The sequence below is a fragment of the Drosophila subobscura genome, chromosome O (assembly GCF_008121235.1).
Source record: "Drosophila subobscura isolate 14011-0131.10 chromosome O, UCBerk_Dsub_1.0, whole genome shotgun sequence".
Lineage (NCBI taxonomy): Eukaryota > Metazoa > Arthropoda > Insecta > Diptera > Drosophilidae > Drosophila > Drosophila subobscura.
In genome coordinates this window covers 18181072-18206638 of record NC_048533.1, presented here as the reverse complement: position 1 = coordinate 18206638, position 25567 = coordinate 18181072, and the positions used below count along the sequence as shown (strand labels likewise).

At 45.9% G+C, this 25567-nt stretch overlaps 1 protein-coding gene across 4 annotated transcripts in view; it reads right to left on the bottom strand.

The window, feature by feature from the left end:
• Positions 1 to 25567, bottom strand: part of LOC117898154 (tyrosine-protein phosphatase 99A) — a 112840-nt gene that overhangs the window by 41303 nt on the left and 45970 nt on the right. For 3 of the 4 annotated variants that reach the window (XM_034807357.1, XM_034807353.1, XM_034807354.1), the window contains 3 exons: positions 24567 to 24748; positions 22183 to 22370; positions 18343 to 18457 (listed from right to left, as the gene is read on the bottom strand). In XM_034807357.1, coding sequence (XP_034663248.1) covers positions 18343 to 18457; positions 22183 to 22370; positions 24567 to 24748 — 485 coding nt within the window. Of the gene's footprint in view, positions 1 to 18342; positions 18458 to 22182; positions 22371 to 22557; positions 22643 to 24566; positions 24749 to 25567 lie in introns of those variants that run through there. The other variant, XM_034807356.1, reaches the window with a different exon arrangement.

Here is a 25567-nt window from a genome sequence, read left to right as displayed (position 1 = left end):
CTGACTGCATTCGGAATAGATTGAATTTCGTATGTTGAAGTTGAGTTATTGCGAACGGAAATCGATGCCGTTTACTCATTACAACGACACTTGCACAGGAGAACCAGCAAGGATGCTCCTTCTACTCCACCTGACCAGGATTCTGATTAGTCCTCTGGGGTATGGTATGGCTGGAGGTGGCGCGACCTGAGCTTGATTGATTTATGGATACTACATATGCAAACGGTAGTGCAATTGAATCCTGTTCGAAGTCAGTTAACTGAGGTGAAAAATGAGCTGGGAAATGTGCAGGGAAGTTCGTTAGTACAGAGTTTGGTTTGGGCTTGGGCTTTGCCTTGGGTTTGACTAGGAATTAGTTTCGTTTTCTTGTTCGAACATTGATTGATATTATTGCCGTATAATTTATTTCTCAATTCCTTATTAAATTCAAAGTTTAACTTTAATATTTAAAATATTTTAAAGACTTTAGATAACAGTCTGCTGGCCTTGTTGCTCTGGCTCTTAACATTATATTTAATTTAGGATTTATCCTGGATTCAATTTACTAAATAAAATAAAATAAATATACATTTTTAAAGATTTCTTTAAATCTGCTTTATCTTTGTTAAAGGTTCGAGTTGGTGTTTTGGTCAAGCGCAGTGGAATATATATTTACAGCTCTTTCTATGTCTATTTTTCAAAAAATTATCCACCAAATAGCAAATAAATTGCAGCTATTGCAAGCTACACTTGAAAACTTTAATATCTTTAACAATTTGGGTCAATCCGAATTTGGACCATTTCACTAAAATATTATCGCACAACAATCCCATGTCATTATTCGGTCGATTTCGTAAATCGCATGAGAGATAGCTCCGCGGGCTGGTCGGGCAGCAAAGCGTTAAATAAACAATAATGCCCCGTCACTTAATTAATTGTTATTGTGTGGCACCAAAATGGCATTAAATAAATATGGATTTAGCTAAAAAATATACACAAACACACGAGTGTGTATCTATCTATGCATATGTATCTTTTTTCAGCCGCGAACACGGACAAAATGTTGAGCCAAAGGCAGAAAGTGGGCGTATATCTGTGTGGTTTATGATTTATGTGTGCCCGAGAGGAGAGAGGGTGTGCCCGAAAGGTGGGGTAGTGTGTGGGTGGAGCGAGTGCTGACGGGACCTTCACTTCAGTGACAAATCGCTGGTGGTTTGAGTGAATTGATAATTTTAATTAAGCGCTAATATTTTAATTTATTATTATGAAGCTGTCATCTCATTTGGCTTCTGTCTATCTATACATAAACACAATTATGCTCATACATATACTCATACTCTGTGTGTGTGTGTGTGTGTGTGTGTGTGTGTGTGGGAGCTCCCATGTGTCTGGTTTTTATGTGACAGGTGCAGTGCGGCGCGTATGAATGACATGATATGAGCATGTCAGACAAGCTGAGTCTATCAAGTGCTCATCCTCCCTGTCTCTGCGTCGTGATAACCCACTCCTGATGCCCTTTACCCGCTCATTTCCACCCCTTTGTGGCTGCCAAGGAAGCTATTTAATTTCATGAATTATTGATGCATATTGTGCATTCCCACTCATGCCGAGCCAATTAGGCCTGCAGGTGATTTTTATATTGCATTTGTGTGGCCGAGTACCCGATGATTTATAATTACATTCGCCTGGCTGATCAACTGCCGGACAGAGTCCAGGACTGGGCCCGGGACTGAATCTCCCGTCCGGATTGTGTTTGATTTATGCGGTCGCTCAGCCCGGGATTAGTTTTATTTACACGCCATAGGGTGTCCGGCGCATCTCTACCTCCCTCCGCTCCCACCAACCGCTTCTGCGATATTCGTTTCTGTTTCTGTATCTGTATCTCTGTGCATCACTATGCGTTGCCCGATGTGTTTGCTCTTTATGGTGCAGTTCATTTTAATTAAACCACTGACAAGTCATACGCAAATTATTGGCTGATATATTGACATACCCGGACATAAATTGCATCCAGCTGCCCATCGACTTACCTGGAAAGAGGGAAAAGAGAGTGCAAATTGTAATTAATTAACATCGTGGAACTTGTTGGTATTGAATTAATATTTAATCAAATTTAGCTTGTGCCTTCAAAAGAGTAGCTCAATCGACTTTACATCTGATTTGAATCAGATAATTTATAAAAACGAATCCGTTTCCTGAGCTGATTTCTGGAGCTGGAAACCAATTAAATGAATACACTGCGTGACATTTAATTGTATATGCAATCGGACTTGACCTCCCTTCGAGTCCTCTCTGGCTCCTCTCTGGCTGATATTTAATATTTGCTTCGGCACTTTTCCTCTGCTGTTCAGAAGTAGTAGCAACACTGTCCTACACAGCAGCAGCAGCTGCAGCAGTACTCTCGGCAAATACGGAAAAAGGAGCTGAAGACGGGACACGAGACACGGCTTAGCGGCAAAATCAATGACACAATAAATATTTGTGCAGTCCTTAACCGTTGAGTGTTTAACAAGGAGAAAGCTACAAATGTACACACCAATATATGTACATACACATATATTTATACAAGTCCAGCATACATACAAGAACATGGGAAGAGACAAGGACAAACAGAGAACTTTCGCTCCAACATTGGGGCCACGACACTTTAGTTTAGTCCCCTTTAAAGTGCCACAGCTCTGCTGAAGCAAAACCCCTCAAAAACTGTCCACCGAAATGGTGGAAAATATAAGATATTGTACAGACAGACAGTAAGCCATTTTGAAAATGGTTTGCCCGCTTATTTGAAGTTTATTTCATTTCTGTGTGAGTCTTCTCATACATATATAATACTAGGAGCTGGGAAAAGTTGTTGCTGTTGCTGCTACCGTGGCAAAGAGGTTGATGATTATGGCAGAAAGTAGCCCATACTTTCGTACTTAAATATACAAAAGGATCGTTCAGTTAGTAAAAATTGAGCTTGAGCTTTAGATGAAATATTGAATAAATCCCTCAATTTCGTAATCCAAAAATCAATATTTATGTCCCAGTGTATATATCCTCTTACATCTCCTAATGTCTCCCTCAGACTTCTCCCATTTGCTTCTCTTGATAAATTTAAGTGGGCCATGGAAAGTGTCCATATGCGTATGTGTGCGACTGTAGCGCGCATGTTTATTGCACTTTAGGGAATGTTCCAGCCCCGTGACCCGACCCAGCGCAACCCAATCCCAGGGCCAGACCAAGGCAGCCGGGCTCGGCTTGGTGCCGCTTAATGTGGCAGAAAAATGTGTAAATTTACGCCGAAGCGAGCTCAGAAGTTAGGGTCTAACGTGCTCTTTTTTTTTGTTTTTTTGTTGGGTCGAGATCTGTGTTGGAGTCTGTGTCCCCAAGTAAATTGAAAAATGTCGTTGGCTGTGTGTGGGAGGCAAAAGTGTGGTAAATGAAATAAAAATGGCAAATGGCCAGAGAGATATAAGCAATGAGCTCCTGGATTACACGAGAATAACTTGTGTGTGTTTTCTAAATTATTTTGCTCGCAGCTTTATCAGCAGGAACATCAAAATGCAGCTAGTAAAACAAGGAACAGCAAGTGCACAGTGCATATTCGCACAGAAAAAATGCAGTCAGACGGAGGGAAACTTTAATGGCAGCATTAAATTCATTTCATTGTTGCAGGAGTCGCAATCAAACATTACGGGAGGAATCATAACAAATCATGGCCCGAAATGCCATGTAATAATTCAGTCGTCTCCTCTCATTGTATTCTGATTTTTATTGCTCATCACAGCGCAGTGTCGGGGCACGGTTTGTTTCGCTTCTGTTTGGTTTGGCTTTGTATCTTTATCTTTGTACGAGTGTGCCAGTGTGTGTTTGTTGGCTTTTCCGGGGAGCTCCATTGCATGGTTGTTCCATCCACTTCTTTTCTTTCACCCGGCGGAAATCACAAATATCATATGCGAAAAATCAGAGAACGTTGTTTTATGTGATTTATGCACTAGTGCAGAGGGTGCACCATGTAGCTGCATGTGAAAAGCGTTTCAACAATGTGGCAAATGAAATGCACACGAAATTCAAACAGACAAACTGCCATTGCTGGTGGGGAATGGAAACTGGTATAGAGATAGGGACTGCTACTGGTACTGCCACTGCTGCTGGTTCTGGTTGTGGGGCAGACATGGCTGCTTGGCAAAAACTGACGAGCAAGTTTTGGGGGTAGTCACTGCTGCACTTCAAGTGGCGGCTGGGGGCACATTACAAGTATTTTCATAAATAAACACGCAATTGTGGCACTGGGAAATGTTGTGGCGGGCAGGCATTTTTTATACACTTTGGGGTGCCCATTTAATTTTGTACAGAAGCCTGCAAGAGAAGGATTTCTGTATACTCATCAACATCAATGGAAGTTCTATCCTAACTCTATTGTATAGCAAATATCTGTGCAAATAAGTCTTTGTGGTAAAATCTTTATACTTATAATTTGACCTGCATTCATGGTATTTTGAAAAGATTTATTCTGCAGTGGGATCTTTGCGTTTTAATAGGAGACGACTGCATATCGTATTCTATTTTATTCCTTACTTTTCTTCTCTATTGTCTTTCAACTTCAAGCTGAGTTTCAATCTTAGGTATAGACGTTTACTTTAGGCAGTCGACAATTATGTTTTAATTACGATTTTTGTTACACTTCTGTCAATCAGCGACAGGCCAGCCAGGCCAGCGGGAAAAGTTTTCCAATTTTGCAGCAACAAATAGCTAACAATTGCTGTTCATACACACTGCTCTCACTCTCACTCTCACTCTCTCCATCATTGTCGTTGTCGATTCAATCAATATGGAGCACAATTGGTCCATTCACACGCCCATTTCGCCTGGCAGCATCTTTCCGCACAACAAAAAAAAAAGTGAAGTGAACTGAAGTGAAGGAAATATCGAGAGCCCAGAGCAGGCAGCGCACCATTCAGTTCAGTTTGCCCAACTTTGGCTAACAAAAAATTAATTTAAAAACTTTTTTCAATATCAAATTGTACCCGGGCAGAGAGAGAGAGAAAGAGAGAGAGCGAGAGAGGGAGGGAGAGAGCGAGAGAGGGAGGGAGAGAGAGTGTGGGCAGAGCGAGATGGAGCGGGGTGCAGCGTGTAACATTTTAATAAGATTAAAATGAAAATGTTGTATCAGTTTGGCAATGTCCACATCGGACACAGAAAAAAGAAGAAGGCCAAGTTGTGCTTTATTCTTTTCTCACTCTATCTGTCTTTTACTCTGCCTCTCTCTATCTCTCTCTCTCTGCGTCTGTCAGTTTCCATCTCTTCCTTTTCATTTTGCTTTTTATCCATCAAACTCGCTTTGATTTTCGATTATAAAATCGTTTTAGGGTCATGAAACTTTGAAAACCCACAACCAAAATCAATTCAATTTCATTTACAGAACTTCATGATGAATTTCATATAATTTTTTATCTGTGCCATTAAACAATTCCATTTGTTTTTTGAGCATACAAATAGTTTATATTGCAATTAAACGAGGATTATCAATTTATTTGCATTTTTGTAGCTCTGTCCGTACATTTTCAATGCTTTTTTTTTTGTTTTGGTTTGTAAACAGAAAGAGTTTTGTGGCTGCGAATTGCGTTTAATTGCGTTTGCATTGTTTGAACAGAATGTTCATTAAAGTGCTCAAAGAAGTTGCTGTTGTAAAATAATTGCATCGAATATGTAATATTTCTCAAGATGAGAAAAATCACCATCAATATCAGTCGGAAGCTGTGCAACAATTAGAGCCTTTAATTGAAAATAATTGAGGATCGAGTATGACCCAAACAGAGGGCCAATGAGGAATGTTATGTACATCAATGCGTGGGATTGGCGTTTCAATGTGAATTGTTTCTGATGAAAATACCATAACAGATTCGAGCAGAACATGGAGGGATACAATAGACACTGGATACATATGTACATATATATATCCCAAGGCTATGGCACTAATTCCTAAGCAAAGAAAAAATGTGGAGCAGCAGCAGGAGCAAAATGGGAAAGTGCAACATTTGTTACATTGCCAATAGAGCAGATCCCTGGAAGAGGCGTCGCCGGCGAGGAGAGGAGAGGAGGGGAGAGGATAAGGAGAAGAGGGATGTTGCAACATGCCACATGGCTGTAAAGTATTACGACATAAAAATGGCAAAAGTAATACCGCCCGGCATTGCTGCGGGGGCGTGGCGTACAAAAAGCAAACCAGCAAAAGAGGAGCAAAGCGAAAACTCAAAAAATATATATAGAAATAGCTGAAAATCATTCAACGAGCAGGGCCACACATAAAAGCGTCTGAGCGTCTGGGTGGAACCTGTGAGCTGCTAATGTTAGCTGATCCCTCTCCCCCACTCTCACTCTCACTCTCTCGTTCTGTCCCTTCGTGGCCTTCCCTTGGTGGCTGTTGCACTTTCCCCAGGGCTCTGGAGTGTGCACACTTTTGGCATAATACAACAAAATTGATTTGCAGCATGCATCATTATCAACATCGTCGTTGTTGTCATCATCATCATCATCTGCATCCACATCCACATCAACATCTACGTCCACATTCTGTGTGGCAGCAACGTCTCCTGACACTTACTTGGAGCAACAGCAGGGGCAGTGGCAGTGGTTGTGGCAGCCATGCCAGGAGTGGCAGCAAGTCGAGCTCAGCTCCTTCTGCTGCTGCACTTGAAGGTCTTGCATGCACGCCCCCTCGTCTGAGCCAACACACTCTTGTGGCCCATTGAATGCAATGGCGCTCATTCATTCAACGTTTTGCAACTCATAAGAAGCAGCAATTGAAGCATCATTAGCTGCAAGTTTTCGAATCCCTGCCAGCGCTTTCTATCCCTTACTCCCCCCAAAAGGCAGACTGTGCCACACTGCGTATGAGTAATGTATGCATGCCATTTACATTGATTTGTGGCGGAGCGTCGACTCCGGCAGCCCCCAGACAGCGCTCCACATACATATGCATACGTATGTACTATATGTATTTGCTTGGAAAACTTTCGTCTAATGCTTCAGTCAAGTGCCTCTAAGTGGGGCATCGATGGGTTTTCAGCTTAACCAAAGCCATCAATTATGGGGAAATTTTTTGCTGAAATTTGTGTAAAAATTTCCCTTGAAGGCATCAGACGATGCATATACATAGATTCTTTTTCGCTGAAACTTTAAAACTTTCTTAAACTTTTTCTAGTTTATGTTTGTGTCGATAAGATCTGGTTTTTCGTAGTCCTTAGTTTTTCTTTTGCTCTTGTTATTCATATCCTGTTCTGGGCCATCAAGCGGCAAGGGGCAGGCTGCGAGGCGTAATAGATACTGAGCGGGGACAAAATAAATTCAATACGCACAGCGTAGAGAGCAAAAATTCGAGCAGACTCTGCAAAATAAGTAGATGCAAACACATAGATACTCGCCCTCGTGCTCGTACGTATTCTCCGTGTATGGCAGGGTCGTGTACTAGATCCTGGCATATCCGTACATATGGGTTAGCTTTGCTAGTTGTTTTTGTTCTTGTTTTTGTGTGCTTTGCTATTGTTGGGAACGCTCTTCCATGACGTTATCACGTACGCTAATGCGACAAAAGCGCAACGACGAGCAAAATGTTTTGAAAATTTACTTAGCTCGGCTGCTTGCCCCGCGCCACACAGTTCTCCATTCCCTTTCCCACTTTTCTCTGTCCTCTTCTCACCCCGTTTTCCCCTCTCCTGTGGCTTCGACAGGCAGCTTCTTATGGGGCGTCTTTTGCTGTGCCCCTTTCATGCTCAAGGCTTCTGTGGCGGTCTTTTGCTTCTATTTCTGACACTGCCTCTGCTTTATTTGCATTCCTTGTGCCACATCCGTTGTCGTTTCCTGGCGCTTCTTTAAGCGCAAAATACTTTTCCGCCGCTCGAGTGTGTGCGTGTGTGTGTGTGTGTGTGTGTGTGTGGCAAAACTGAAAATAATATTTGGCGCGCGTGCTTTTTGGCCATGTGGCACATGCGGCGTATACGTATCGCCCAGGTTAAGCGCTCGCACACATGCACAAATACCCATCCGAACCAACACACACACACACACAGATACACTCACACTCACGAGTACAGGCACATTCAGTTAGAATACCGAAAAAAGCCCGAACAACCACAAATGTACAATGCAGGCAGAGAGGCACGGGCCTGGGTCTGGGCCTGGATCTGGGTCTGGGTTGGGCCTAGTTCTGGTTCTGGTCCTGCTCTGGGATTTGGTTCGCTGCGGCTCAGGTGTGGTATGCGGCTGTTGGGGGAGGTTCAGAGGAACAGCCACGGAGTGATGTGTTTATACATTTTGTGAAATTTCCGTGAAATGACAGAAATTGAATAAAATTTATGCGCTCTACGCGACTCGGTGCTGCTGCTGCGGCTGTGGCTTCTGATGATGCCGCTGCCGCTGCCGCTGCTCCGGCTGCTGCGTTCTACGACTGCGGCTGATGTAGGTGGCACCGCATAGAAAGCCCGTACAGGGCAAAAGGAAAACTTTTCACATATAAAATATTGGCAGGCGGAAAAACAGTCGACGAGGACGACAGTCCCAGGCCAGGATTCCTGCTTTTCGGGCATGAAATATGTGCGAAGGTCGTTTGATGTTTCCATTTTGCTTTGTTTTTCAACCTCTCTGCTGAGTTGACAGCGGTTTCAGTTTTGTGGGTTAAATGCATAACAAGCTGCAGACAATTGTTGTGCGCCGAGACACCGCGCAGAGTTCAAAGATTAAACACGTTTTGATGGCGGCATCAAAATTGAGAGCAAACTTTCTGGTGGTTCTTAAAGTGCGAGTATTGAGCAGATTTGGACTGCAGGCGAATGAGACTGCAAAAACCAAACACTTTGCAGGAAGTGGGGGCTCCATTGACATGGTGTGGTGGCTGTTGGCTTTAACGCTGACCTCATGCCACGGACCCATCTTCCAGATGGCAGCGACTAAGCGGGACAGCATGCCATAAATGCTTAAATCAAATTAACGCAGGAAGGGACAACGACAACGACACGAACAACAACACCAGTAACTTGAACAGCGACAACCCGTTGGCAAAAGCTTAAGTTATGCAAAACGTTGGGCGTGGCGTGGTCCTGGCTGCATCGTTCCAGCGCCCCACAATGGGGGCAAATCAGGCCAGGCGGAGGATCGGGAAAGAGAGGTGGCCGAAGACAATGGTTGGCTTCTTGGACAGTCGCAGGGTGTCATTGTGTTTGAGCATTGCATGGCTCGGAGGCGGCGGACTAAGGCAGAAAGGTCTGATTAATTGGCGCTATTTATAATTAAATTGCGTCTCAAGCTGTAATCACTGTCCCGAGTCCTGCGTTGCCAGGCGCTCGAGGGCGAGCTCTATGGCAGCCTTTCTCTTTGAGAGGGTGTCAAAGACGTAATCACGTCTCTCCCACTGCTCTCCTTTGACACATCAAAAGCCGCAATATAATTTGCTCAGCAATGGACATTTCGATTGAATTAATGCGCCATTCACAAACGGAGTTCTGCCAGCTTAAAGCTCGCCAAGAGGCACAAGTGCTGGCCATGTGCTGGAGCCTGACATGTTGTGTGCCACAAAATGCAGCAAGCTAAACAAATGCAAGAACCAACGGACTCGACTAGACTTTCAACAGATGAACCGTGGAACGAACACAGAAGCAGATGTCTGATTTACTTTGCCTCCCGAGATGTGGCTAACATGTTGAATATGTTTCAATTTAGTTGTATTTGAACATTGAACAGGGTTTGGTATGCTTAAGGTTTCGGGAGAAAACTAGCTTCAAAAATGCTTTACTATCGACTGTTACCAAAAACCTATTGCCATCAAATGATTTGGATATTAAATGACAAATAAATGCAAGCAAAATAACATCTTGGTAAACATTAATTTTTAAATTTAAACAGAGAAAAGATGAATACAACATATATGGAAATTTTAAAGCCACGAATATGTGCATTTAAGGCTTAATTGAACTGTTAAATACTGCTAGTGGCGTGCTGGTTTAGCCCCACTGTACGATGGACATGTCCGATTGGGTTGTTCGCCGGCGAGGCATGCGATCCGGGACTCTTGTAGTTGTATTACCAGCAGCAGCAACACCAACATCAACAACAGCAACAACAACAACTGGCAGCGCATTTCAAATGCAAATGTGTTTGTGGTGTAAATGCAATTTTACAAAATTTTATATAAGCCATGGCAAAGTCACAGAGAGACAGGCACGGGGACAGAGAAAGTGGTAGCAACAGCAACAGACGGAGCGGGGAGCAGATGGAGATGGAGAGGGGCGCACTGGGGTCTCTTGCACAATGTGCATAAAATTTCTGGGATTTACATTTTAAAAACGCACCAAAAGCTGCAGCAGCAGCAGCAGCATCAAGGGACGGGAGTGTATGGGTGGGTAACGGCAGAGAGAGGGAGGGGGGGTGATGTGTGTGTGTGTGTGTGTGTGTGTGTGATGGTGTTAGTTTGCAAATGCGGTTTTAACGCTTTACGACGGCAACGGCGACTGCGCGAAGACATTGGCCAAGCCGAGTGCAATTTGGCTAAGTGCGTGGGGTGCGGCGCGGTGCGGTGCGGCGGCATTGTCGCTGTAAGCTGCAAATGAAACTGAATGCACATCTACATACATACATACACATGTGTATGTGTGTGTTTGTGTGTGTGTGTCTAGCAATCAGTGCCAAGTACAGATGGGGCTTAGGCCTGGACCAAAATGTGTTGCCCACTTCACGTGCCGCATGCCGCATGCCACATGCCACTTGGCATATGGCTGCATAAATCTACGTCTGTCTCGGGCTCTTTTATTACGAGCTTTTGGGCATTTAAATAAATTTCAAAGCTTTGGCCAGAGCTGATTTACGAACGCCCAAGGAAAAGGATGCGGAGCCTGAGAAAAGTGGATGAGCGGGTGGTGGGGGGAGCGACGGACAACCCGTTTAGCGTTAAATGTGCATAGTTTTGTCTGCGGCAGGAAACTAACCACGTGAAAGTCGCTTTGGTAACTAATACACAGCAGACAGGGGGCTGAAACAGAGACGAAGCCACACAGCAGCAGATGTGCAACATGACAGGCTGAAGCACCCAGAGCCAGAGCTAGACCAGAAACATTGGAGACGAATGGGGACTGGGACTGGGACTGGGAACACGCCTCTGCCAGTGTCAGCTGTGGGGTGGCCGAACCTTAACCGAGTTAGAGCCAAAGCTGGGGACACAACTGCCGAAACTTTCGACCTGCAGACGGAGTCGGAACAGGAGCTGCAGCCAGATGTGGAGTGGCCCTGAAGAGAGGGCAGGACAGACAAGAAATGTAAAGAATGCCACTGACAATGTACAAAGTGCAAAACTAATTTTACAGAGTGAACAGCAGCAGCAACAACAACAGTGGCAGACAGGACACACAGCCAGACGAGGACTTGCAACATGTTGGATGTGTCCTGTGCATGGGACATGATGCAAGGGAAATCCATCATAAACCATGTGTGGGGCAGACTCTCTCCTGTCTCGTGTCTGGTTCAGCTTTTGTTTGCTTGCCAAGTCATTTCCGCCTTCAGTGATTAACCAATCGAACATCGAACCTGTGCATCAGTCAGTTAATCATAAGTGAACCCTCAATTAGGCAAAACTTGTCTGCTCCGATCTGACAAACAAAGAGCTTAAAAATTCAGATTGCATTTCTGTCGCTGTCTCTGTGTGTCTCTGCTTCTGCTTCTGGCTTTTCTGGCATTCGAGTTTTCCTGTGAGCTTACAGCTTACGCTCTGGGAAAATGTCATGACAATCCAGAGCAAGGGGTTGATTGCTTTGTTTGCCATTTGATTGGAGATTTGTTTTCAGGGACTTAAGGCTGGCGCAGGCCGTCCACTTAATTGCTTAGATTTGTTTAATTTAAGCCGATTACAGGCGACCACAATTTGTTAAAAGCTTTTAGTGCTTGCGCTTACAGCTGGACACAGGTGTCAGTTTAGTTCAGGTCAGGTCAGGTCTCGTATATTATCCATTAATCGATGCACCACAACGGCGTGCGTTGGGGTGTTGTCCAAACATCTTTTTGGATGGGGTGCGATGGCTCAAACAATGCGCAACCTTAACCTTATCGAGCACTCTCTCAGACACCCGTCAATGCGGCAGCCGAAATCGAATGGGAAATTGGTGAGGGCAAAAAAAGTTTGGAAAAATGTAATCAAGCACGTAACTTGCACAAATTTTCTGCACTTTTGCCGAAGCCAAAAGCGGGAAAAGCGGGAAAAGCCCCTAGGCCAAAGCACCCACATGGCACACACACACGAACGGTGACAGACACGCACGCCTGAGTGCTGCCACCCACACACTCACACACACACCACACACAAAACGACACACACAGTGGTTCTCGTGGCATCCACTGGAATGAGATGGCAGGCAGCGAGCTGAGGTGCCATCAAAAGATTGCTGGCTGCCTGTTTGTTCTCCTCCTCCCCCCGTTCGCTGTTCTTGTTGCTGTTGCAATCCTTTTGAGCCATGAACTTCTTTTTTCCAAACTCACAAAAATAAAAGGAAAACGAGACGTGAAGAAGAACGAGTTTTTGGCCCCGCTCCCCTTCCCTCCCGGATCAAAATACAAAAAGTCAAAAGAAAAGTTAAAGACTTTAAAATCCGCCGTTGGCCAAAGTGATTGAGCGAGAGCAGAGAATTTGTCAAAAAATCTCTATGGGATGATTCTTCTGAATAGATTTGAAGCCTGCTCAATGGAGGACAGACAGAGGGGGGGAAGCCTCGCAAAGGCGGACGGACAGGCATGCTCTCGCCATGCTCAGGTGAATGGGAAAGTGTGGGCTGCCGTGCCTCGGCATAGTCTCATGTCCCGCAAAGGGTGCTCAAAATCAAATGAAATTGATCCACCCCTTCAGACAAAAATGCCGAAATGAAAAGAAATCAAAGGCTCCGGTCTGGAGATGGAGCTGGTCCTTTGCCAAAAGACCAAAAACGGAAAGGAAAAAAAAGCGCAGACATGATATGAAATTATTTGTCAACGCCGAATGCTATTTTCAACAACTTTTCGAACATTTCATTTCGTTTTCATTTTGGCAGGCGACTTTCCCGGCTTCGAGTGGCACGAAAGACAGAGCAGCACCAGACAGTGGGAGGGCAGAGTCTTCTTCCCCTTCATTTTACATTACTCGTACTGTTGCCAGCCAAGAAGCAACTGGGCCAGAGACTGAGACTGAGACTGAGACTGCGACCCGGACCCCCCCGTCTGCCCGACTGCGACTCTGAGCCAAGGCGCAGACATGCAATGACAACCATCGAAGTGGAGCGCCGAGCGCTGAAACTTCTGATTGCTTGCAAATGTTTTATTAGCCTGATTTTCAGAAAGGGAAATTCACTCTCCCAGCATGTGGATGGCAGCAGATTTGGAGCAGGATAAGACCCACTCCCACACAGTCTCTCAATAAAGGTGAAATGGGATTGGGAAATGAAAACCAATCCCCATGTGAGGTCTTATCCCGCATAATTCTCATTTGGCTGAATCCAGCTGTGGGTCGATGCGATCGCTTTAAAATTTAATAAGCTGCCCGAGCGGAATCAATGAATCTCGCACTCAAGTTTCTTGGCCTTATCCCTGTGCTCATCCTTAACCCGATCCGTGCCTGGGAGCAAACTACTGGGAGCTCCCACTCGTTCGTTGCCGCTCATTAATTTCGTCTATTTAGGAAAAGTTTTTGCTGCCGCCTCCGTCGCCGGTGCTGGCAACTTTTTTAAGTGGTTTGCGGTTTATCATTTTTGGTTTTCAGGGAATGAAAATGCAGCTGCCCTTAACGCTCTCACCCGCTCTCTCTCTCTCTCTCTCTTTGGGTCTCTGTCTATTTTGCCGCCTCCAACAAAACTGCGCGCAAACAGGAAATAACGGTAACGCTGCTTCATTTCCGCTTTTATTAAAACATACTTTTCACGTTGTACCTCATCCGCTCCAGAGCTGCTCTTCCACCTTCCTCTGCGCTGCCTCTTGTGATACTCTCGACTGTCTTGCCGCTGTTGCCCGCAGGCATCTTGCACAATACTCTATCTTGCCCAGAGAATGGGTATGCAGAGTTGATCAGCTGATCAAGAGAGTTAGCAGATGAGCAGATTTACAAGGGAACAACCATCGATCGCGTAATGGCTGAAGCATTGATCGTGGAAGAAATTCCTTTCCCATAAATATGAATAGTATGGCCATCAATCAGTGCACCAATTGTTTCGGTGTCCCATTCTAGACATTAATTAATTGACTAATTAATTGACTGAGTTTGTCGTTCGTCTCGAAAGTGTATGAATGATTCGTTGCTGTTTGGGACTGCGTACTTTGCTCGTGTTTTATCTACTCTGGTTGTTGTTGTCGCTTTTACTGATTCTGTTGGTCCTGCCGCAGCTCCTGCAGCTGCTTGTCACTTCCGCTAGCCGCCCGCAGTTTTCCATGAAGGAAACTTGTGCCCAGAGTTTTGGGTTCTACTCGTACTCGTACTCGTACTCCGACTCTCTTTTTATTTTATTTTTTCTGTTCGTTCTGTGGCTGGCGCTTTAAAAGCAGTCAGCGGATACGCCGAACCGAACCGAACCGAAGCATCTTTTTTGTGTGTGGGGCATGCAAACTGCGACCACGCCTACACACCTAACTTGCCCCGGGAGCAGAGGCTGGTGCCCAGCTGGAACTGCACCGCAGCAAGTTGCAAGTAGCCAAAGGTAATTAATTTTGTAGTTGCAAGTTGAGGTGCACAGTGCGGCAGAGCACCACGGAAAACTTACTTGCTCCTTCTCTCCACTTCTGCGGAGGCCGCCGCCACAAGCTTTTGACAGTCCGCAGCGTGCAAATGGATTTTCCATTTTCCATTTTCCATTTACTTTAGTTGCCACTCGCAATGAGTGGCAACATTTCCTCAAATACAAATTTTTTACGTGGCTTTGGCTCTGGCTCTGGCTGTGGCGGGGTGGCCCGCTCTTCTTGGCAGACCAGTGCGTGTGTCTATTAATTTTCTTGGATGCAGCCATGTGGCCACGCCTCGTTGGGCGTTGACAAACGCGCCACACAGCGCACGGGCTCTGATAAATTGCTGTGGGGCAGAGTCGGAACAGGGACTAGAACGGGCATTGGGGCAGAAGCGTTCTGCTTCAGCAGCCTTTAACAACGGGTCTAATGGAGCGTTTGTGTTGGCTGCGTTGATTTTGCATTTACAGGGGGGGTAGCAGCAGGTGTGGCTGCATAAAAGAGTAAGAGAGAGATAGGTAAATATGTACACAGTAGCATGCTGGAGGCAATGTACACGGATGTCTGAATGTGCTGCAGGTTGTTTGAATTATAAATTTGATTTTAAACAGCAAGCAACAGCGTGCCCCGAAGTAAGAGACAAATTGCATTGCAGCCTGTCGGACTCATCCATCGTGTACTGCAGTGTCTGAGCCATCTCCTTTCATTTGACTTGCCTTGCAGTCAGAACTGTGACCTGCGGCACAGATAAGACCAAACAGCCCGAGGTGTAAAGGCCATGTCACTGGGAAACAAGACGCGTTAAAGTCAAAAGTTGTGACTGCCAGAAGCACCAGGAGCACTGGGAGCACCGGGAGCAGCAGAAGCAACAAGCAAAACACAACAACAAAGGCTATCAAGTGTTACTTTTGCAAGGATCCGGATCCGGACAGACAAGTAGAAGTGAATGAAAACGAAACGAAGTTATCAAGAAACAAGGCACAAGGCTATTACGTTTGTCTCTCCGTCCGGCTCTAGTCTCTGGCAAGTGTTTCGGTGTTGGGTGGTGCCAGGGCCAGGGCCGGAGCTGGAGCTCTGGTAAACGACAAAAATCGACCAGCAAAAAAAAGGAAATCAACTCAGCCACAAAGTCCCAGGCCAGACCGGGGCCAATCTAGGGCCGAAGGACCGTCCAGCTCAGCCGGAAAAGGGGCCCCACAACTGAAATCGTAGTGCGTGCCGAGAAAGTACTTGACGACGAAGAAGGCGATTCGGTGGGTCTCTAAGCCGGGGCCAATGTCAGAAGTTAAAACGCAATAACAAAGGCTCGACACTGCGACAGTGCAAAAGAAAGTGGGAAATTTCTAATCAAAGACGGCCTGTCGAGGCGGCTCATGTCGGGTCACTGCGAGTGCAGGGCATGGCATGGCCTGGCATTCAGGCAGGGCTTACCACTGGGACTCTGGAAAGTCGAAAGGAAAACATGTGAAGCCTTAGAATTGTTTTGCAATTGCCTGGTGCACGTGTCCCGCCACCCCCCATGCAGGGGCATTATCACTCCATGAACTTCACTTCAGTTGTGTCAGAGGACATTATCTCCTTCAGTCTCTCTCTCTCTCTCTCTGTATCTGCGTCTTTGGTTCTCTGTCTGCGTCTTTTACGCTCTCCCTGTGACCCGCTGTGGCTAAGCTGCACTGCAAGGCTTCATAATTTCCACCGCATGTGGTCGTGTTGCGGCAGTTACCCCGACTCGCAGCGGGAGGCACGTCTTTGGTTACGCTCTCGACTTGAAAATTGAATTTGCCACAGGAATGCGGGGGCCAGCTTCTACTACGCGTATTTCTTTTTGTGCTAGTGGCTGTGTATGCACATATATTCGCATATTTGGCAAATATTCGATGGTAATTAATCAACTGCCACGCGCACATCTCAGCCCACACATTGGCACAAAAATCTATTAGGCAACAGCTGGGGCCTGTGCCTGGTGCTGGCCTTGGTTAAAGTTGCTGCCTAAGCCGCTGCAAATCCCCTGAAAGCTTTGCCTGTCCACACCTGCCAGGTAACTTGCAAAACAAAAATGGGGCAGCCGGCAAAAAAGAATTCGGAAATTACAGAATTATGCCAGCTGTCGCAAAAATATCCACAGATCTCTCGCTTCCTCTCTCTCCCTATCTCTGTTTAATTCCAGAGCAGTCCAAAGAAGCTTAGCAAGAAAGAGAGAGAAGATAGAGAGAGAGGGAAAATATATAACATATCTATATGAAAGTGTCTCTATATGCGAGTCTTATTTGCCTTTATCGAATTTGATTTTGTTTGCTTTTGCTCCAGCCAGCCAGCGCTCAACACTCGGATCCTCTCAACTCGATTCAATCTCTGGCAAAGGATTTTCCGCTGAATTTTATGCTAATTATGCCGCTAAGCTTGGGAACTTTCAAAAGAGTTTCGGGGGTCTTAGCGCGCTTATAAAAACTTCGAGGCAAGGCATCAGTCGGCGGGCAGAGTGTTTGCCCAAGACATCTTTGCGCGTTCTTATGCAAACAGATTTGCGCTGACTGCAGGAAATTAAATTCCAGGCAAAATATTCGCACACGTTGAGAGCATTTTGTTGTTGTATTTGTATCCGCGCAGTTTATTTATGGCCAAATGCTTATAATTTACGTTCCACAGATGCCAGAGACGGGGAACCGTAGAGGCGGAGAGCCGGTGAGCCGGTGAGCCGGCCGGCGTCTATGGCATCAACACTTCCGCGAGAGACGGCGACGCCGTCTGTGATATCAACTGAGACGCTGGTAGCGGAAATCCACGTAACGGAGCAGAAATCGTAGCCATTGAAAGGCGAAACAACAATGGCCGTGGAGAAAGCTGGAAACCCTAAAAAGAAAGGACATGCCCATGCCCATGCCCATGCCCGTGCCCGGGTAGATTTTGTTGCTGACGGAGCAGCATATGGCAAAAGTTTAAGTAAGCAATATTTATTTTGTATTTTCTGGTTTCCATTTATTTGTGTTTTTCCATTTCAATACAGTTCTCACATAGACCGCAGTCTGGAGCGGATTTCAGCAGAGCAGAGGGGGCAGAGCAGAGGGGTGGCAGAAGTGGAAAATATGAAAAATTGCAACATATTTTCCTCGACTCTGTCTGGGGGCGAAAGTTTTATTTGTTTGCTTCATTGCATGGTCGAGGCATTTTGTGGTTGAGCGGGTCTCAAAGTTGCTTTGCCCGGAACATTTTTAGAAGCTAAGAGAAAGATTGAAAGAGGTAGAGAGAGAGAGAGAGAGAGGGAACGGGGACGGGGACGGGGAAAACACTAAAACTGCACACAAAGGCAAATTTGTTTTTGACGATGCATCTGCCAGGGGGCCCCAGTCCCCCCTGAAGGATGTCTATCGGGGGGCTATCAGGACTATGTACATTTATACCCGTCGAACTTTCGTATCGCAGCGTGACTTGGTCACTTGTCTGGCATGTCAATAAGCCATCCTATTTGCCATTTTTGTGGTTCTCAGATATGTACGAGCATGTGCAAAATACTCCGTAAAATAGTTTGGCTGCGTGACTTATTGACTTGTGGCCAATGCCTTGGATGCTTGATGGGCCAGGAATGAGCTGCACATTCACATTGCATTCTGCCTTCTGCATTCTGCATTTTTAATGTGTGGGGGAAAGAGTGGGGAATGTGACACTCACCTCCTTCGTCGGTCATCACCAGGATGGTTGTCTCCGGTCCCAGACCTTCCGGGTTGAATACTTGCACGGTCACCTTGTACTGCGTGTATGTCTGCAGATTCTGTATTTCATGGCTCTGCAATTCGAAAAGGAAGGAAACATTTTGTGAGAAATATTAAAATTGCTTCTTTAATATGTATGTAAACATACATATGTACATACATACATATGTATCTATGTATATGTATGTACAAACACCCGCAATGGCATACCAAAGACTTTTCATTTGTTGGTCTTATAACAAAATAAAGTGGAGCACTTTCCAGCAAGTGCTTCTTTGAAGGAGCTACCACCCACTAGGATCCCTCAGCACACCCCTCGCCACACTCCCCCGCACCTCCCCCCACCATGCTTGGAGCGGAAATTGCGCGCTGCATACTTTTGTGCGTTGCCGTCGGCGTCGCTGGCAAATATGAAAATTGCAGCACTTAAAATTGATTTGCAGTGCAATGGTGCACTGGTGGTGGCGGGGGCCAAAAGGAAATTGAGTTGCTTGGGCAGGCAGCAGTCCTTGGCTTAATTGCCGAGCCACACACCCATGCACCCATGCGCCCATCTCCAGCCATGCACATGTGAGAGTCGTTAAGGATTCGGCCTCACTTTCTGGCCTTTGTCCATGAATTTCGCGAGTGGTGTGCGGCTGATTAAAGTGTAAGCAAAGGTCAAAAGCAGTGCCAAACCATAAAACAAGCCGCAGACTTAGAGTGGTTCAGAACACACTCACACACTCATAGAGGGAGATGCAGATACACACAAACGCAAATGGTCAGATGTGGCTGCTGCCTACAGCAGGCACAAATTATGTAGCGTATATTAGGGCCACTGTATATGTGGCGCTCTCGCTTCTCGGACTCCATGCATGTACAAGTGTAAGTGTGTGTGTGTGTCTGCGGTTAGGCCACAAACCAACGGGTTTGACTGTGCGAATCCTAGGCTGTGCTTAGAGCCGGATTGACTGCCATGCCAACAGCTTAAGTGGCTGCTCGGTGCCCTGAGCTCTCGGCTTTTCAGACGGCGCCAGCTACTATCGCAGTTATTTTTACCAAAAGCGTTATATCTTATGGTCTTTCTCTCTACATACATACATAAGTATGTTCGTTGTGTGTGTGTCTGTGTGGATGTGATTGTGGGTGTGGGTGCTGCTCGGTTTTAGTTGCTTTTGCGGCCCCATATAATTTCATTTTATTTAGTCGCCAGTAAATGAGGCCGAAAATTTACAACTGCTTTTATTTTTATGGACAGCAAAGAAGTTGGAACTGCCCGAGGCCGGGACACTTAATTGATATAATGTAATTGATAAAGTTGCTCGTGCCGACTGCTAGGCGGATAGAGGGACAGAGCTGGAGAGAGTTTCCAGCATATTGCATAACTGCGGAGAAAGGAAAGTGTGAAGCAGAAAAAACCACTTCACTTGCCCTCCCATCCGCTGTCTTTGTTTCCCTTTTGCGTTAATTAGTGCTCGCGGTGGATGGCTCAACTTGCATGCCCCACAGGCAGATACCCACCCACACACACACACACACACACACACTCTCATTCACTCTCAAAAAGAAACAGCAGCAGTTGCACATTCAACTGCAAAACAAATCCCAATGCCTGGTCGCCAAAAAAAAAAACTCATCACTTTGCCACCATTTTTCGCACTGAACAATTCTTTTTCACGAGTAGGGGAGTATTTTTTGTGTGATTTCTAGACATCCTTCATGCTCAACGATATCACTGTCGGGGCAATGCTTTTTCTGAGCTTTTTTGTTGTTGTTGTTTGCCGGTAACTAAGCTTCCTTTTGGGCCAGCAGCCTTTGAGGTATCGCCTGGCTCAAAGTTCTGTCTCTCTCCTCTCCCCCATTGCGTCTGACTCGACGGCTTTTATCAGTGGGAAAGTTGCGAAATTTATGCTTTACGGCGCAGAAATTTTAATTAGAAAATTGGCAAATTTAGCCCTGCAGGACACCCGCGAAGCAGCCTCGCAGTTGCCTCACACGTGACAGCTCAATGTAGATGCCACTGGCCAACGGGAGAGGGGAGGTTCGAGGCCACTGAACGCTGATGCTGCGATATGGGAATAACAGAAAGCCATGTCCTGGACTCCGCCAAATGACTTGAGCGGGGGACAAAAAAAAGAAAAGGAAAAAATAGCAGGAATAACTAAAGTCGCACGTTTCTGCCTGCAAGGATAATATTTCAGCATGCCACTGACATGCAAAAGAGAGAAAAATAGTGGAGCTCTGGGCAGGCGAGGAGTGCGGCACAGTGGCAGGAGCGAGGGGGGGGGGGGGGCAGCTTCCAGATAAGAGAAAAATATGCACTCGAGCACAAAAGCGTGCCATGCTTGTGGCAATCAGGCGTCATCCTCCTCCCCTAGTGCTTACCCATCCTACAAATCCGCCTGCACTTGCCATTTTTTGGGCACTCCGTCGCGCCGAGTGTCGTACGTGAGCATTATCGCTAATAATTTTTGCATATTTTAAGCTCTGCACGGCCCGGCTTGTCCTCCAAAATCCTCTTCATTCGCATCCGGCCCCAAGCTCCACGCTCCATTCGCAAAATGCATGCCCCGTGCGGGCTTACTATTTGGCTGCACTATCTCCCCGAATGTCCAGCGGTTTGATTTTCCAAGCATTGTGGATGGCTTTAAGACGATGGATGGCAGTTGAAATGGCCAAAATATAGGCAGAGTACAGCCATAGATATGCATTAAGGAAATCAAAAGGTTGAATTAAGTAAGGCTGAAGACGAATGGCTAGAAATGAGGCTTTAAAGCTGGTTCGATACTCGTATCAGAGCTGAAACTTGTTCACAGAAGAACATAAAACCAATTAGCCAGTAGTCAGAAATACATTCCATAATTTTCAATCCGATTGATTAATTATTCGATTTCCTTTCGGTAGATGTTCCTACCCATGAGAGTGTTCGAGAACGAGTATTCCCCAGCGAAATGTTCGTAGATTTGTTTCAATTTCAATGGACTATTTGCTACACACTTCCCCTGTATTCGATTAGCCCACTTGCGTGTTGAACTATCCCACACGCACACACACAAGACACACACACAGATACCCACCCACTAGACAAGACTGGCCCCAGCTGTGAGAGAACTAATCGTTAACAAATTGCCAGTGATAGCGTGGTGGCCCCCAACGAGATATGGTAAATGCCCCCTGGTAACACCTTGACAGGCCGCCAAGCGAAAAACACTTGTAACCGTGCCCCACGTGTGCGTTGGGGTTCTGTGGGTGTGGGAAATGTTTTCCCTGTTGCCAGGTGTAAATTACTTTTTAATACGCCGCTGATGTGACTTTAAGCCAGCGAATGACAAGACGAAAATACATTCCTAGACAAACTTTAAGCCGGGCCAGGGCAATGGGAAATGGTGGCAAGCATATCTGCCATACGTATTGTACGGATGGGATAGATTAAATGATATGCACGTCGCAGGGCAGACAGACACGAACAAGAACCGAAACGAGACCAAACCGAAACGAAATTGAATGACGCTGCAGGTATCCATCCATTCAACACGAAAGCCGAAGGGGCCGCCCTCGAGCCCCAAATGGTTCCGCTGCATTTCCAATATGGCAAAGTGTCAGAAATCATGAAATTCAATTATCTTTGGCCTGTACAACTAAATAGGAGAGTTTTTTGAGTCGGCAGCAAAGGAGAGGCGAACGATATCGGTTCTCAAACCGATAATTTATTACACTACACAAATCTATTACAACAAATAGAATCCTGAATGGATGTCTGCCATTTCCCCCATATTGACATCAATGAAATTATATTCTAGGATCCCCCTTTACATACCTCCACAGTGTTATCCCTTATATAGATTTCCTTGGTGTCATTTGGATCGCGATCGCGTGGCCGATATGTGATGCGATAGCCGAGAAATTCGCCGAGAATGGTATCCGGTGGCGGTGGCTTCCATGAGATGTACACCGACGTCGAGGACGTGTTGTGGGCCGTTGTCGGTATGGGCTTGCCCGTGGGCGCTGCAAGAGATGCCGAGAGAGAGAGATGGGTTAGACTAGCACAAAAACTTTGACTGGCAAAAGTTTAGTCGAAACTCAAAAATTTCCAAATTAAAAACGTCGCGTAAAAGTTTTGCATACCCTTCCTCAACCCTCTGTCCCAGCCCCTATTCCGCGCCACCATGCCGCGGCGGTGCGCAACTCTGACCTGTCATGTAAGCCGGAACGTTGTCTGTGGCATTGTCAAGTTGTCACTGTCACGCAACATAAGTTGCGAGTGCCCCGGACCGGCTCTGGATCTCGATGCGGGCCTATGGTTGGCCCATGGGCCCCCCTCCTGGCCAAGAGCCTTGCCTATGCGAATTACTCGCAAGTTAAATGATGCGTGTGTCGCGCCACGCTCAGGTGAGTGGTGCCAAAGTGGGGCAGAGCGGAGCCGGAGCTAAGGATGCTGCCAAGGTGATCTGGCAGTTTTCCAGCAGAGCAGAGTGAAGGGAGGGAGAGGATGCTCTGAATACTTCAGCGAATGTATAAATAAATTAAAAGATATTTTGTATCTTTGGGTTGACATTGATACCAGGCCAAAAGTTTACACTGCAAATTGAAAAGTTTTCGGATTTACTCTCCCTGGGATTATGGATCTACTCAATTCCTAGGCCCTTAGCAGAAGCTGAAGCTGGAGCTGGAGTGGCTGTTCCCCCGTTCGGAGGAAGTGCTTCTGTCATTTGGTTAATTTATGCATGCCGCAAGCTTAATTTATACAAATTGGCAACTCGGCAACGACCGCAAAAGCCTCGGCGCCCGTCCTCGGCCCATGACGAAGACCTTAATGAGCTCAGGATCTGAGACACACACTATTTTGACTAATTTGTAACCGCATGCAGTGGCACTGGCATTGGCACTCGTAGTGGCAGGAGCCGTGGCATCCTGGCCTGGCCTGGGTCGCATTCCACGGTGCGTGTGTGCCGGCTATGCTGTGGCATAAATGGTATTTCACACCAAAATGTCGAGATGTCCCTGGCCCTGGCCCTCGCTAGCCGTTGGCAAAGTCATTTCCAATGTTCATAAGACAAATGTGTTGCTAATAGCTTGTCGCTGTTGCCCAAGGGGAGTGAGGGTTACCCCCGCTGCTGCTGCTGTTTCTGTTTCTGTTGGTGTTGCTGTTCCTGCTTTTGCTTTGATTAATGTGTCTCGCGCTCTTAAAGCCTATGGAAAGTTGTGTGACTTTTTGGAGTCCATTTATATATTGTATGTATGTGGGCCACGGCACACGCACAAGTATAGGCCACGATTAATCATTGTCTGTGGCAGCTACATCCATAGCAGCAGCCACTAACAGCAGCAGGTGAAATGTCAACCACAAGGCATGGACAGCGGGGAAATGGAACCGGAGCTAACAGGCGAATGCACCCGTAAGATGCCATTGGCTATTGCCCAACAATTTCGTTAAACTTTCTGCCAAATGAAGTTGTCGTCTTTGTCCTCGCATGTTAACGAAATGAAAGTTGCCTCTAAAATTTAATTGTGCCGCATATACTCGCAATCCTCTGTAGTTTTTCTGTTGGCGGACGCAGTTAATGTAATTTCCAGAGGAGGCAAACAGGAGGAAGGCGAACAAGCAGGAGAAGACGCAACATAAAATGACGACACACCTGCGCTGGTACTGGCCTACCGTCAGCGGAAAAATAATTAAACGTATACAACGTGGGGAGGAGATTCTGGCTTTATGAGGCCGTAATTGCAGCCAGCTGGCTGACAGAGAAGGAGACAGGCAGAGAGAGGGAGCCCCCCATAGGCACTACAGGAGTAGGCCGAAGAACCTGTGACAACTTTTCATTGACGGCACTTAAAAGTCAGGCCAAGTCGTTGCCTTCAACCAAATTGAAATGAAAAATTAATGTGATTGTAAAAATTGTTATGTCATGTGTCTCGTAACTTTTTCCCTCACTCTCACTCACTCCCTTTCTGTCTCTCTATGGGAGTGTGGCAATGTGTGGCAAGCCTATGCGAATAGTTTATGATCTGCCAGCAATAAAACGTGTGGTTTCAAGGAGAGCAAGCCATAAAGGCTTGTTTTATTAGATATCCCAGCAGATCCAATGACACTTATCAGAGCATCTAGAAATTCCATCAAATGTCAGTTCGTAACGTTTAGTTTTTGCTCCTCTGTCTGCTATAAATAACATTTATTTCAAGGTTTTGTGTATAAAAACTTACCTTCCCGTAGCGTCACAATGTAGTACGACTCCTTGGACGGGGGACTCATTCCCAGCTTATTGACGGCCAACAGGCGAAAGCTGTAGACGGTGAAGGGCGTGAGGCCGGTCACCTGATATGATGTTGCATTCGTTTTCGTATAAATGCGAGCCAGCTGATCCCAGATGCCATCTTCGCCCTCTCTGTAAAAACATTCCGTAGAAGAACAAACAAAAAATAATTTAATTTGATAATTTATGATATGCACTTGTACATGTGTACATATTTACATACATATAATCGCGGCATGTATGTATGTGTTGGCATGGAAAATTCATTGAGCAATTAATCGAGTAAAATAAGTGGGTGGACGGCAAACATTTTGATTGAGCCAAATTATTTGAACGTGTCATATTATTATTGTGCATTTATATTGCAATTACTAGTTCAATTGCCGCACACAACTACCCGTATGAACAGTTGGGGTATCTATATCTTCCCACAAATATTGCCATTTTACGTCTGCAATGTGCCAGCGGAACCCAATCTACATTCGTACATACATACATACACGCTCGTACATAAACCATGGGCATAAAATGCATTATGAAAATATATATAAAACGGATGCGGATTTGCATGACACTTGAGGGAGGGGATATGGCTGTGGGTCCTTGTTTGTGGGTTCCTGGTGGGTGGGTGGTTGACCTCTTTTGGGAGCCAGCCGACTGGGACTGTGACTGGGACTGGGACGGGGCATGAAATGTGTGTGTGCTCCCGCCCATAGGCACTAAAATATTTATGCGCCTTTTTACCACATAGATACACACCAATACCTACACATATGGCAACAAAAAAATATTTGCTTTTCCTTCTTTTGTTGCTGTGGTGCCGACGCTGGTGGCGGTGGTGCGGTAGGTGGTGCGGGCGATGCATATAAATTACTCGCAGAAGCCCGCACAATGAACATTTTGCATGGCACATTTCAAAGTGTAGTAAATTTTGGTTTAAACTCGCATAAT